General features: G+C 39.9%; 1 protein-coding gene across 2 annotated transcripts in view; it reads right to left on the reverse strand.

Moving 5' to 3' along the window:
• Window positions 1-553: 553 nt before the first annotated feature.
• Window positions 554-12,852, reverse strand: part of mpv17 (mitochondrial inner membrane protein MPV17) — a 109,739-nt gene continuing 97,440 nt past the window's right edge. For both annotated transcript variants that reach the window (XM_063001983.1, XM_063001982.1), the window contains 2 exons: window positions 815-867; window positions 554-661 (listed from right to left, as the gene is read on the reverse strand). In XM_063001983.1, coding sequence (XP_062858053.1) covers window positions 589-661; window positions 815-867 — 126 coding nt within the window. In that variant the 3' untranslated portion in view covers window positions 554-588. The remainder of the gene's footprint in view (window positions 662-814; window positions 868-12,852) is intronic.

The raw sequence follows: 12,852 nt of genomic DNA on the forward strand, positions 1-12,852 counted from the left end.
ACAGCCAGGTGTATGTTTACATTACATGTACACTGTTGTAGCGTGTCAGACATATAAAATAATAATAAAAAAAATTCATGTTACTGTTTTCTGTTTTGGATTATTATTTATGTAAACACAAATATTTGTAATGAGGAGTGTTCTTTGTACAATTATCACATTCGTTCTCTGAACATCTTTACATATTTAAACAAAACCTGTTAATGTAACTCAAATATGCCTAAATGTGTTGAATCGAAATCGAATTGAATCAAACCGGAAATGGAATTGAATCGGGACCTTGTGAATCGGAATCGAATCGATCCAGGAAATTAGTGGCAATACCCAGCCCTAATGGTCAGTATATTATAGAATAAATCATAATTAATTAATTTTACTCAAACACACACACACACGTTACACATATTAAAAGCCTGTATTGCAAAAACTGTATAACAGTACAATGTTCACATATTACATAACTTGTAAATTATATTGTAAGCTTTTATATTGTGAGTTATTCCTAAATATAACCAAAAAAGGTTAGACAAGTAAGACCACTGAGGCTAGTAAATTTCCAGTGAGGCTATTTATTATAAAACATGAATTTTAAACCATTCTATTGACTTTCCAGGAGAGGTAGGAATTCCACGCCACAGCTACAATCTGGACAACAGCCAATCTGCGAATAAGTGTTTTGCTCAACTTTTAAAAGGCCAAGAGAAATCATGTTACATTTTAAAATGCATTCAGGGGTAGTGGAATTAGTATGAAGATAAACATTGGAGACTACATTTTCATCAATTAAACTTGAAGGAAGAAAACATTGCCTTACCTGTAATGAAGGGGAATAAAATAAAAATTGGCAATCTGAACAGCAGGCCACAACTGGTAAAATAAAACAGAGGAACACATTTAGCAGTATCTGCAGAAGTTGCTTAGCAAGTATGCAAATTAAAAGCTTACAGGAAACTGCATCTTTTTAAATTACTAATCATATTTAAAAGCTGAATACTTTTTTTTTATAAATGGGTTGAAATGAAACAAGGTAAATAATCATATTTTATTGTCATATACACTCACTTGACTCTTTATTAAGAACACTTACTCATTAAAGCACAGGCTGGTTTAAGATTTTTTTTAAACCGCAAATCTCCTGGGTATTTTCACACACACTACAGTTATTCTGAATGGTGCAATAAATAAATAAAAAATACAGTGAGCAGCAGCTCTGCAGACAGAATGGTTTGGTGATGAAAGAAATGGCCAAACAGATTTTAACCTTGAGGCAGCAGGTATGCAACTGCAAAAGTTCCATTTCTGTCAGCCAGGAACAGAAAGCTGAAGCTGCTAAAAAAGTAGATTGGTAATGATGAATCTTGATTTCTGGTGAGGCACGCATATGAGTCATATATGGGTCAAAAAGTATTTAGTCAGCCACTGATTGTGCAAGTTCTCCTACTTAAAAAGATGAGAGAGGTCTGTAATTTTCATCATAGGTACACTTCAACTATGAGAGATAAAATGAGAAAAAAAAATCCAGGAAATCACATTGTAGGATTTTTAAAGAATTTATTTGTAAATTATGGTGGAAAATAAGTATTTGGTCAATAACAAAAGTTCAACTCAATACTTTGTAACATAACCTTTGTTGGCAATGACAGAGGTCAAACGTTTCCTGTAAGTCTTCACCAGGTTTGCACACACTGTAGCTGGTATTTTGGCCCATTCCTCCATGCAGATCTCCTCTAGAGCAGTGATGTTTTGGGGCTGTCGCTGGGCAACACGGACTCCACAAATTTTCTATGGGGTTGAGGTCTGGAGACTGGCTAGGCCACTCCAGGACCTTGAAATGCTTTTTACGGAGCCACTCCTTCGTTGCCCGAGCGGTGTGTTTGGGATTATTGTCATGCTGGAAGACCCAGCCACATTCCATCTTCAATGCTCTCACTGATGGAAGGAGGTTTTGGCTTAAAATCTCACGATACATGGCCCCGTTCATTCTTCCCTTAACACGGATCAGTCGTCCTGTCCCCTTTGCAGAAAAACAGCCCCAAAGCATGATGTTTTCACCCCCATGCTTCACAATAGGTATGGTGTTCTTGGGTTCTTTTTCTTCCTCCAAACACGACGAGTTGAGTTTTTACCAAAAAGTTCCATTTTGGTTTCATCTGACCACATGATATTCTCCCAACCCTCTTCTGGATTATCCATATGCTCTCTGGCAAACTTCAGACGGGCCTGGACATGTACTGGCTTAAGCAGGGGGACACGCCTGGCACTGCAGGATTTGAGTCCCTCTCGGCGTAGTGTGTTACTGATGGTAGCCTTTGATGGTAGCTCTCTGCAGGTCATTCATCAGGTCCCTCCGTGTAGTTCTGGGATTTTTGCTCACCGTTCTCATGATCATTTTGACCCCACGGGATGAGATCTTGACCCCAAGGGAGATTATCAATGGTCTTGTATGTCTTCCATTTTCTTACAATTGCTCCCACAGTTGATTTATTCACACCAACCTGCTTGCCTATTGTAGATTCACTCTTCCAAGCCTGGTGCAGGTCTACAATTTTCTTCCTGGTGTCCTTCGACAGCTCTTTGGTATTGTCCATGGTTGAGTTTGGAGACTGTTTGAGGCTGTGGACAGGTGTCTTTTATACAGATAACGAGGTCAAACAGGTACCATTAATACAGGTAACGAGTGGAGGACAGAAAAGCTTCTTAAAGAAGAAGATACAGGTCTGTGAGAGCCAGAAATCTTGCTTGTTTGTTATTGACCAAATACTTATTTTCCACCATAATTTACAAATAAATTCTTTAAAAATCCTACAATGTGATTTCCTGGATTTTTTTTTCTCATTTTGTCTCTCATAGTTGAAGTGTACCTATGATGAAAGATTACAGACCTCTCTCATCTTTCTAAGTAGGAAAACCTGCACAATCAGTGGCTGACTAAATACTTTTTGACCCCACTGTACATCATGCAAAATGACAGGTTGGATATACTGTATCAGGGAAGAAATAGAAGCAGCATCAGAAAGCAATGACAAACCTGGACAGCAAACTAAAAGGGTCTGAATAAACAAAGCTATGAATTTCCAGTAAGAGAGCTGGACCATAAAAAGGCTGAGCACCAAAGAATCAACAGTTTCAAACTGTGAGAAGAAAAATAAATAGATGTAAAAAGTAAAAAGTGGAAATCAACCCGGGCTGTCACTAAAAGGAGAAACATTGAAGCTGAAGCTCAAATACTTTGCCAACACTAAAATAGGATATTACTCACTGTACAACCCCATATCAGAAAAGGTTGGAACAGTATGAACAATGCAAATAAAAATGCATTTTTTCTTACTTTGACTTTTATTTTACTGCACAGTATGAACCCAAAATTTATTTCAAAAATGATTTGAAATACTGATTCGTCTGACCACAGTACACGTTACCATTGTATGGTAGTTTATTCCAAAAAAAAAAGCCTCTAAACCCAGAGAACTCAATGCCGCTTCTGGATATACCCATATATCGAAATAAGGCTTCTTTTTTGCACAGTAAAGTTTTAAGTTGCATTTATAAATGTAACTCTGTATAGTAGTGCTTGACAAAAGTTTGCCAAAGTAATCTCTTACCCTTGTGATTATATCAGCTATTGATGAATGATGGTTCTCAATGCAGTGTAATAGACTGGCTACCTGTCTGGGCTAGCTCCTGAATCTTACCGGGTGAATCGTACCCACCACAACCCGGATGGAGCGGTGGTGAAACAGACAGTGAATTAATGAATAAAAGAATATTTTTCAGCAACACTTGCAGTGTCAGCTAATACTTTATTAGTAGACAAAACAAGTATTCAACAACTGTTATTATATATAATTCCAATGTACATGGTTTCTCAAAAGTAAGAAAACACCAATATAAAATAAAAAATGGACAATGATCCAATTTAAGACACAAGTGGTGTGGAAGGGAAAATCCTGTTAGGCCATGCCACCAACATGGCAGCCATACTGAATGCCTTCATCTTGAATTCAGTTTGTCAAATGGAAAAGTAGGTGTGTGACACCCATCAAAATGGTAGAGAATTTCACCAGAAAAAAACTGAATGGTGTGCTTCATGTTAACTTTACATGTTTACATGTTAACATATTCTCCTGGTAATACAGTGATCTTTGTACAATCAATTTGATGGATGGCATTATACCAGCAGCTCTGCAGACAGAATGGTTTGGTGATGAAAGAAATGGCCAAACAGATTTTAACCTTGAGGCAGCAGGTATGCAACTGCAGAATTTCCTTTTCTGTCAGCCAGGAACAGAAAGCTGAAGCTGCTAAAAAAGTAGATTGGTAATGATGAATCTTGATTTCTGGTGAGGCACGCATATGAGTCATATGCGTGCCATATGAGTATGGGCCAGTGATAGCTTGGTGGTTAAGGTACTGGACTAGTAAGCAGAAGGTTGGCGGTTCAAGCCCCGCCACCACCAAGTTGCCACTGTTGGGTCCCTGAGCAAGGCCCTTAACTCTCAATTGCTCATCGTGTTCCGCTCATTGTGTAAGTCGCTTTTGATAAAAGCGTCTGCTAAATGCTGAAAATGTAAATGTAAATGAGTCAGAATTTGGTGCCAACAGCATGAATCCATGAAACCAACCTGCCTTATGTCAACAGTCTAGACAGATAAAGGTAGTATAATGGTGTGGGGAATGTTTTTTTTTGGCACACTCTGGGTTAAGTACTAATTACTTATCACTTGAATGACACAGCGATTTTGATTATTGTTGCTATCCATGTGCATCCATGAATGGCCACAATTTAACCATCTTTTAATGGCTACTTCCAGCAGGCCAATCAATTGTCTTTGCCAAAAACACTGATGTGAAGTCAAGTCAATTTTTTTTGTATAACGCTTTTTACAATAGACAATGTCTCAAATCAATTTTACAGACGCAGGACTGACAGACCAAAAACCTCTGTTGAGCAAGCCAAGGGCAACAGTAGCGAGAAAAAAAACTCCTTTAAAATTACATCAAGAAACCTTGAGAGAAAATGGAATCAGTAGTAACCATCCTCCTTGGGTGGCCTGAAGAATAATGTGAATGAATAGGATTTAAACAAATCATACATAAACAAAATTCATTTAAACTAAAAGTGATAATTAGCAGAAAGAATAAACAAGCAATTAGAGGATAAGCACTACAGGAAAAAAATACATGACAATGAGCCTCCAAAAGTCAAAGGTGTCCAAAACACTAGTGAAGAACAGTGAAGGGGAAGTACATTCCAATCCCAAAGAAGGGCAATGCCATAGAACGTTCAAACAAAAAAAATATTTAACATTCTAGCAAGGCAATGCTCAAGATTCTGCCAGCTAAGCTTCAGCAGTATCTGAACCTAGAACAGCCAGAAGTGCAAGCTGGTTTTTAAAGAGGCAAGTTCAAATTGCCAACACTTGCTGAATTATGGACAATGCAAGGGCATTTAAAATAATATCTGCTTCAGTGACTACACTAAAACCTTTGTATCACAACAAATCGAGGCAAGTTCAAGAAATTATTGGGAGAGTACAAGAAAGAACAAGAAGGTTGCATATAGATATTCTGTTGTATTATGCAGCATACATCATCATCATGCAAAATTACAGTTTGGATATATCGGGGAAGAAATAGAAGCAGCATCTATTTCACCAGAAAAAAATTGAATGGTGTGCTTCATGTTAACTTTACATGTTTACATGTTAACATATTCTCCTGTTAATACAGTGATTTTTGTACAATCAATTTGATGGATGGCATTATTCCAAGCAAAACATTGATTGATTTTTGATTGATTGATTTACTTTATTGATCCCCGAAGGGAAATTTCAGTGTAACAGAGAGAGACAGAATATCAACAAAAAATCCAGAAAAAAAACATTAAATAAAAGTTATAAATTCATTTGTATTTAATTAAGGGAAATAAGTATTTGATCCCCTACCGACCAGCAAGAATTCTGACCCCCACAGACCGGTTATGTGCACAAAAGGCACATAAATTAGTCCTGTCCCTGTATAAAAGACACCTGTCACAGAATCAGTTTCTTCCATTCAAATCTCTCGACCACCATGGGCAAGACCAAAGAGCTATCAAAGGACGTCGGGGACAAGATTGTAGACCTGCACAAGGCTGGAATGGGCTACAAGACCATCAGCAAGAAGCTTGGTGAGAAAGAGACCATGCAAGATCTCACCTCGTGGGGTAAGGATGATTCTGAGAAAGGTGAGGTCAGCCCACAATTACACGGGAGGAGCTTGTCAATGATCTCAAGGGAGCTGGGAGCAGAGAAATGCTGGATATGACCCCAAGAACACCATCCCCACTGGGCATTTCTCTGCCTCCAAACACGGCGAGTGGAGTTGATGCCAAAGAGCTCAGTTTTGGTCTCATCTGACCATATCACATTCTCCCAAGCTTTCTCTGAATCATTCAGGTGTTCATTGGCAAACTTCAGATGGGCCTGTACATGAGCCTTCTTGAGCAAAGGGACTTTGCGGGCACTGCAGGATCTCAATCCATTACGGCGAAGTCTGTTACTAATGGTTTTCTTGGTGACTGTGCTCCCAGCTCCCTTGAGATCATTGACAAGCTCCTCCCGTGTAATTCTGGGCTGACCTCACCTTTCTCAGAATCATTCTTGCAGTGTAGCAGCAGCAATTACAGTTATTACAAACATCAGACAAACCTCACACAATGACATTACAATGAGGTAGGAAAGAATAAGAATTAAGACATAAAATCTACAAAATATATATAAAAAAAAATAGAATATAATAATTTAAAAAATAAGAATATAAAACATCTAACAGAACGAAAAATAGAAACTGAGAAGGAGGGAGCCTAGAGGTGCAGTTATATAAATTGTGCAATTAAAGCTGTGCAAAGACTTTAACAGCGCAAATCTTACCAAAGAAATGCCGAAATACAAGCAACATGTCACCTGTGCCACAAGAGAAGGAAACATTCTGGATCATTGCTACACCTCTGTTAAAAATGCCTATCGCTCCGTCACGCGTGCGGCTCTCGGACATTCCGACCACAATCTCGTTCACCTCATTCCCACATACAGGCAGAGACTCAAAACTAACAAGTCTGTCATTACAACAGTGAAGAAGTGGACCAGCGAAGACATCGAAATACTACAGGACTGCTTTGAATCCACAAACTGGTCTGTTTTTGAGGAGGCGACGGACAGCTTGGATGAATATACAGACACTGTAGCATCATACATCAGTTTCTGTGAGGACAGCTGTATTTCTACTACAACACGGGTAAAATACAGCAACAATAAAGCATAGTTCTCGGCTGAACTCAGACAGCTTCGGAGGGAAAAGGAGTCAGCATTCAGGAGTGGAGATAGAGTTCTCTACAAAGAGGCCAAATACAAGCTGGAGAAAGGTATCCGATCAGCAAAAAAGGAATATTCAGAAAAGCTGAAAAGCCAGATTGCTGCTAACGACCCAACTTCAGTCTGGAGGGGCCTCGAAGAGATCACTAACTACAAGGTGCGAAAGACCCCCCTTCTCCTGAATGACCGTCAACTCACCAACGACCTGAACGAGTTCTACTGCAGATTCGAATACAATAAGGACAATTCTCAGCCTTTCTCAGCCAATTCTTCATCCTCCTCCTCCACCCTGGCTCTCTCACCTCTGTCCCTGGCTCCTTTAACCATCAACGAGCGGGACGTTAACAGACTGTTTAAGAAACAAAAGGTGAGAAAAGCTCCTGGACCAGACGGAATCTCTCCATCCACCCTTAAGCACTGCAGCAATCAACTGGCACCCACCTTCACTCACATTTTTAACCGATCATTAGAACTTTGCTCTGTTCCTTCATGCTTCAAAACATCGACCATCATACCGGTCCCCAAAAAAACGAACATTTCTGGACTGAATGATTACAGACCTGTAGCCCTGACATCTGTAGTCATGAAGGTCTTCGAACGCTTGATCCTAGCCTACCTGAAGACCATCACAAATCCTTTACTGGATCCCCTGCAGTTTGCATACAGAGCAAATACACTGTAAAAAATGATTTTGGAGGGTTGTAGAAATAACTCATACAAATTGTTTAAAATGTACTTATGTTTATTAGTCAGCATGTAAAAGTAAATAACAACGGGTAAATCTTACCCATACTACCTATTTGTTAAAAGTAACAACAACAACCTTAAAAAATCTAATAAACTTTACTCAAAAACTGTTGGTTCTGCCCTGCATTGTGCACATGCACACGACCCGGGAAGTTACGAGCTTCTTTTTCCCCTCACATCTCACCTCATGTTAACCATATTCATTGGGTAGCGACCCGCTGCTGTGGACTAGAAGGGGGCGGAGCTTACCCAGAAGGACTTGCGGCAGTGATATCCAGATCTACCGTGACCGGGCTGCTCAGCGTTGGGAATGGTGCAGCTATGCTGAGCAATACATTGATAAGTGTGTATGTGGTATGAATGTCTACGTGTGAGAATGAGTTTATATCCACATGACTCAATAAAAGAGTTGTTTCATCTGTTTCTTCGTTGCAGATGCTACAATAATTTGTACTTTGTGTTTAGTATTTTTATAAACGTTAGAGTTGTTCAGTAATCTATGCAAAGTATAGAGGGTCTTTTGTGCTTATTTTCTTTTTTTTAAGACATGATTAATTATAAATACTGTATATTGTGTAGACAATATTTTTAGGTAAAGCTAAACTCTCCTGAATGAGTAATGGCTAGTTATATTATTAGTTAATAGATATAATTATTAAATAGATTAATATTATCTACTGGCAATTGAAGAATAAATGTTACACACCTTTTTTAAGTAGGTTTTACCTACTTTCATTTAGTATTTCAGGGATGTTCAATTTGAGTAAAATCTACCCAAACAAACTGGGTGCAAATTGTTACCTCAATTTATTTGAGTAGATCCTATAGGTGATTTTTTACAGTGTAGATCTGTCGATGATGCAGTCAACGTGGCCCTGCACTTCATGCTACAGCATCTCGACAGTCCTGGAACCTACGTTCGAGTTCTGTTTGTGGACTTCAGCTCGGCTTTTAACACCATAGTGCCAGAGCTGCTGCAGGTCAAACTGTCCCAGCTGTCAGTGCCGGATGCCATCTGCCGGTGGATCATGGACTTTCTGACAAATAGGACACAGCAGGTACGGCTAGGAAAACACACTTCAGACCAGCGGAACCTAAGTACTGGTGTACCACAAGGCTGTGTGCTTTCACCCCTTCTCTTCAGTCTTTATACCAATGACTGTGTTTCTAAGGAACCAGCTGTAAAGATCCTTAAGTTTGCTGATGACACCACTGTGGTGGGCCTCATAACCGATGGTGACGAGTCTGCCTACAGAAAGGAAGTCGAGCAGTTGGTCTCCTGGTGCAGCAACAACCATCTTGCTGATCAACACACAAAAGACTGTAGAGATGGTGGTGGATTTCAGGCGCAACGCGCCCTCCTTACACCCCCTCACAATTAATGGCTCTATGGCCTTAGTGGTGGAGTCACTTAAGTTCCTGGGCACCACCTTATCCAGGGACCTAAAGTGGGAAAAGAACACACTCTCCATCACCAAGAGGGCTCAGCAGAGAATGTTCTTCCTGAGACAGCTGAAGAAATTCAACCTGCCACAGAGTCTGCTGATCCAGTTCTACACAGCAATAATAGAGTCCATCCTTACATCGTCCATCACCATCTGGTTTGGTTCCTCAACATCACATGAACGAGCCAAACTCCAGCGTATAATCAGGACAGCGGAGAGGATCATTGGATGTAGTCTGCCAACGCTTCAGGACATTTACAACAGCAGAGTGCTGAAGCGTGCCGGCAAAATTACAGCAGACCCCTCTCATCCTGGACATCACCTTTATCAAACTCTTCCATCTGGCAGAAGACTCAGGACAATAAAAACAAACACATCTAGACACGCTAACAGCTTTTTCCCCAGAGCTGTAACACTTTTCAACCAAAGTTGTTCTCTTGGGCAAATGTTGGTAAATACTGGTTAACAGTCCGTGTGCTGTCGGGTCTGTTAAATATGTTCTATGTTACATGTCATACATGTGTAATTCTCTGTACTATTATGTGTATTGTGTGTACTACTATGTGGACTGTTGTGTGTATCATTGAGTGTATCACCAAAGCAAATTCCTCGTATGTGTAACATACCTGGCGAAATAAAGTGATTCTGATTCTGATTCTGATTCAAAGAAGAAAATGTATAAATTGTGGAACAGGTAGTACCAAGTGAAAAACATATTGAGATCATCCTCATTTCCACAAAAAAAACGTAGGTGTCATTACATGAGATTTCAGCCAAGCCACCCAGGACCCACTTTGGATCTGTGGGGTGATGTCAAGACACTTATGTACTCTGTAAGGATACAGAATTTCAAAATACAAAATTTCTGATGCTTGTGCTAGCGTTCAGCCAGATATTTTGGTAAACATTTATCAGTAATGGGAGAAAAAGATAACACATGAAAATGGTGTCTGCATGTTGACCAGATTCTAAAGACCGTATGGTCAATTATCTGGTTTCACAAAAAAAAATCACTGTTATAAAAAATCACATGAGAATGAATAAAGTTTTTCTGGTAAATTTTTTACCACAATTTTGTGTCACACACCTACCTTTCTATTTGAAAATCTGAAGTTAAAGGCATTCTAATTGGCTGCCCTGTTGGTGACATGGCCTAACAGGTTTCCACCTTCCCCCACAGTGTAAAATTGGATCACCATTTGCCAAACCTTTTTGATTTCATATGGGTGTTTCCTAACTTCTAAGACACCCTGTACCCTGTATACATTGTAAATGTGCATGTATAATGACATTATGATGTACTCTAGTAAAATTCAATTGATTGGGGGAATTGGGGGAATAGTATATATACAGGGGTTGGACAAAATAACTGAAACACCTGTCATTTTAGTGTGGGAGGTTTCATGGCTAAATTGGACCAGTCTGGTGGCCAATCTTCATTAATTGCACATTGCACCAGTAAGAGCAGAGTGTGAAGGTTCAATTAGCAGGGTAAGAGCACAGTTTTGCTCAAAATATTGCAATGCACACAACATTATGGGTGACATACCAGAGTTCAAAAGAGGACAAATTGTTGGTGCACGTCTTGCTGGCGCATCTGTGACCAAGACAGCAAGTCTTTGTGATGTATCAAGAGCCACGGTATCCAGGGTAATGTCAGCATACCACCAAGAAGGACAAACCACATCCAACAGGATTAACTGTGGACGCAAGAGGAAGCTGTCTGAAAGGGATGTTCGGGTGCTAACCCGGATTGTATCCAAAAAACATAAAACCACGGCTGCCCAAATCACGGCAGAATTAAATGTGCACCTCAACTCTCCTGTTTCCACCAGAACTGTCCGTCGGGAGCTCCACAGGGTCAATATACACGGCCGGGCTGCTATAGCCAAACCTTTGGTCACTCGTGCCAATGCCAAACGTCGGTTTCAATGGTGCAAGGAGCGCAAATCTTGGGCTGTGGACAATGTGAAACATGTATTGTTCTCTGATAAGTCCACCTTTACTGTTTTCCCCACATCCGGGAGAGTTACGGTGTGGAGAAGCCCCAAAGAAGCGTACCACCCAGACTGTTGCATGCCCAGAGTGAAGCATGGGGGTGGATCAGTGATGGTTTGGGCTGCCATATCATGGCATTCCCTTGGCCCAATACTTGTGCTAGATGGGCGCGTCACTGCCAAGGACTACCGAACCATTCTGGAGGACCATGTGCATCCAATGGCGGTGCCGTGTATCAGGATGACAATGCACCAATACACACAGCAAGACTGGTGAAAGATTGGTTTGATGAACATGAAAGTGAAGTTGAACATCTCCCATGGCCTGCACAGTCACCAGATCTAAATATTATTGAGCCACTTTGGGGTGTTTTGGAGAAGCGAGTCAGGAAACGTTTTCCTCCACCAGCATCACGTAGTGACCTGGCCACTATCCTGCAAGAAGAATGGCTTAAAATCCCTCTGACCACTGTGCAGGACTTGTATATGTCATTTCCAAGACGAATTGACGCTGTATTGGCCGCAAAAGGAGGCCCTTCACCATACTAATAAAATATTGTGGTCTAAAACCAGGTGTTTCAGTTATTTTGTCCAACCCCTGTATATACACATACACATACAGTAGTGTTCAAAAAAATAGCAGTGATTTTAAAAAAGCGAATAAAGCACAAAATCATTATAATAACTTTCATTTCCATAAATGCAAATGCACTGAAAATACTACACTTTCAATTCTAAATCAAAACATTAACACAATGTAGCCAGTTTGTGTTAATCCTTTACAGAAGGTTAAGAAAAAAGAATATTAGGCTCTTCAAAAAAATAGCAGTGCCAGCATTTTTCTTTAAAAACTCAAAAAATTTATCTATAAACTGAAAAAAATGTTTGAGGTTTCACTTTACTTTAAATTACTGAACTAATATTTAGTGGCATAACAATTGTTTCTGAGATCTGTGTTGTATGGAGTCGACCAACTTCTGGCACCTCTGAACAGGTATCCAGTCCAGTATGATTAGACTACATTCCACAGTTCTTCTGGAATTTTGGGTTTTGCCTAAAAAAAAATGCGTTTCAGATGTCAGCCCACAAGTTCTCTATGGGACTGAGGTCAGGGGATTGTGCTGGCCACTCTATTACCTCAATCTTGTTTGTCTGTAACCAAGATGTTTTGGGTCATTGTCATGTTGAAACACCCATTTTAAGGACATTTCTTCTTCGACATAGGGCAACATAATCTCCTCAAGTATTCTGATATATTTAAACTGATCCATGATCCCTCGTATGTGATAAATAGGCGTAACACCATGGTAT

Source organism: Trichomycterus rosablanca, chromosome 9 (assembly GCF_030014385.1).
Source record: "Trichomycterus rosablanca isolate fTriRos1 chromosome 9, fTriRos1.hap1, whole genome shotgun sequence".
Taxonomy (NCBI): Eukaryota; Metazoa; Chordata; class Actinopteri; order Siluriformes; family Trichomycteridae; genus Trichomycterus; species Trichomycterus rosablanca.